This window comes from Odontomachus brunneus, unplaced genomic scaffold, assembly GCF_010583005.1.
Source record: "Odontomachus brunneus isolate Ranch 3 - 2012 unplaced genomic scaffold, Obru_v1 Obru_scaffold_009, whole genome shotgun sequence".
Classification (NCBI taxonomy): Eukaryota; Metazoa; Arthropoda; class Insecta; order Hymenoptera; family Formicidae; genus Odontomachus; species Odontomachus brunneus.
The window spans coordinates 370,500-371,217 of NW_022639459.1; the positions used below are offsets into that span (position 1 = coordinate 370,500).

The 718-nt window shown below is 38.0% G+C and overlaps 1 protein-coding gene across 1 annotated transcript in view; it reads right to left on the minus strand.

Moving 5' to 3' along the window:
- LOC116840360 overlaps positions 1-718 on the minus strand; it is a 25,971-nt gene that overhangs the window by 11,341 nt on the left and 13,912 nt on the right. The window contains exons 7-8 of the mRNA XM_032806979.1: positions 306-506; positions 8-181 (exon numbers count right to left, since the gene is read on the minus strand). Of these exons, the coding sequence (XP_032662870.1) occupies positions 8-181; positions 306-506 (375 nt within the window). The remainder of the gene's footprint in view (positions 1-7; positions 182-305; positions 507-718) is intronic.

Here is a 718-nt window from a genome sequence, read left to right on the forward strand (position 1 = left end):
TTGAAACGTTCTGGATCGAATTTGTCCGGATCTGGATATATTGACGGATCTCGATGCACTCCGAGTACTGGTATAGTAATCATGGTCCCTTCCGGTATGAGAAAGTTTGTCGTTGGAAGAACTACGTCCTTGGTGCAGACGCGATTCAAGATAGGTAAAGGCGGATATTTCCGTAGAGTCTCTGAAGCAGAAAGAAGCAGAAAGATACATTTTATTGTATGTAATCGGTTATCATTGCGCGGAGTTTGCAGTTTCCTTGCGAATCAAAGATTCTGGACTACTCTTGAGAGCAATGTCGCACCTACCTTGAACTACTTTGTGCAGATATGTCATTTGATTCACAGCATCGTAAGTCAATTCACCGTGCTTTTTCAAGGTCTCGTCGATTTCCTGACGAACCATCTCCTGTATATCCTGGTATATAGCTAATTCATACAGGCAGAACGTCGCTGTAGTTGAGGATGTTTCAAAGCCAGCTATGAAGAAGATAAAGGCTTGCGCGGCCGCTTCCAATATGGTGAATTTATTAGTATTAGCTGTGTGTTTTAATAAAATATCAAAATCGTACAGTGATTACGAATAACTACATTAAAAATATATTAGGTCATTGTAAGTTGTTCACTCAATTCACATGATTTCTATACAAGCAGAAATCTGCGCACACAAAATTTTACATTAAATCTATAATGTTATCAAAATGAAAATAAATGTAAAATAT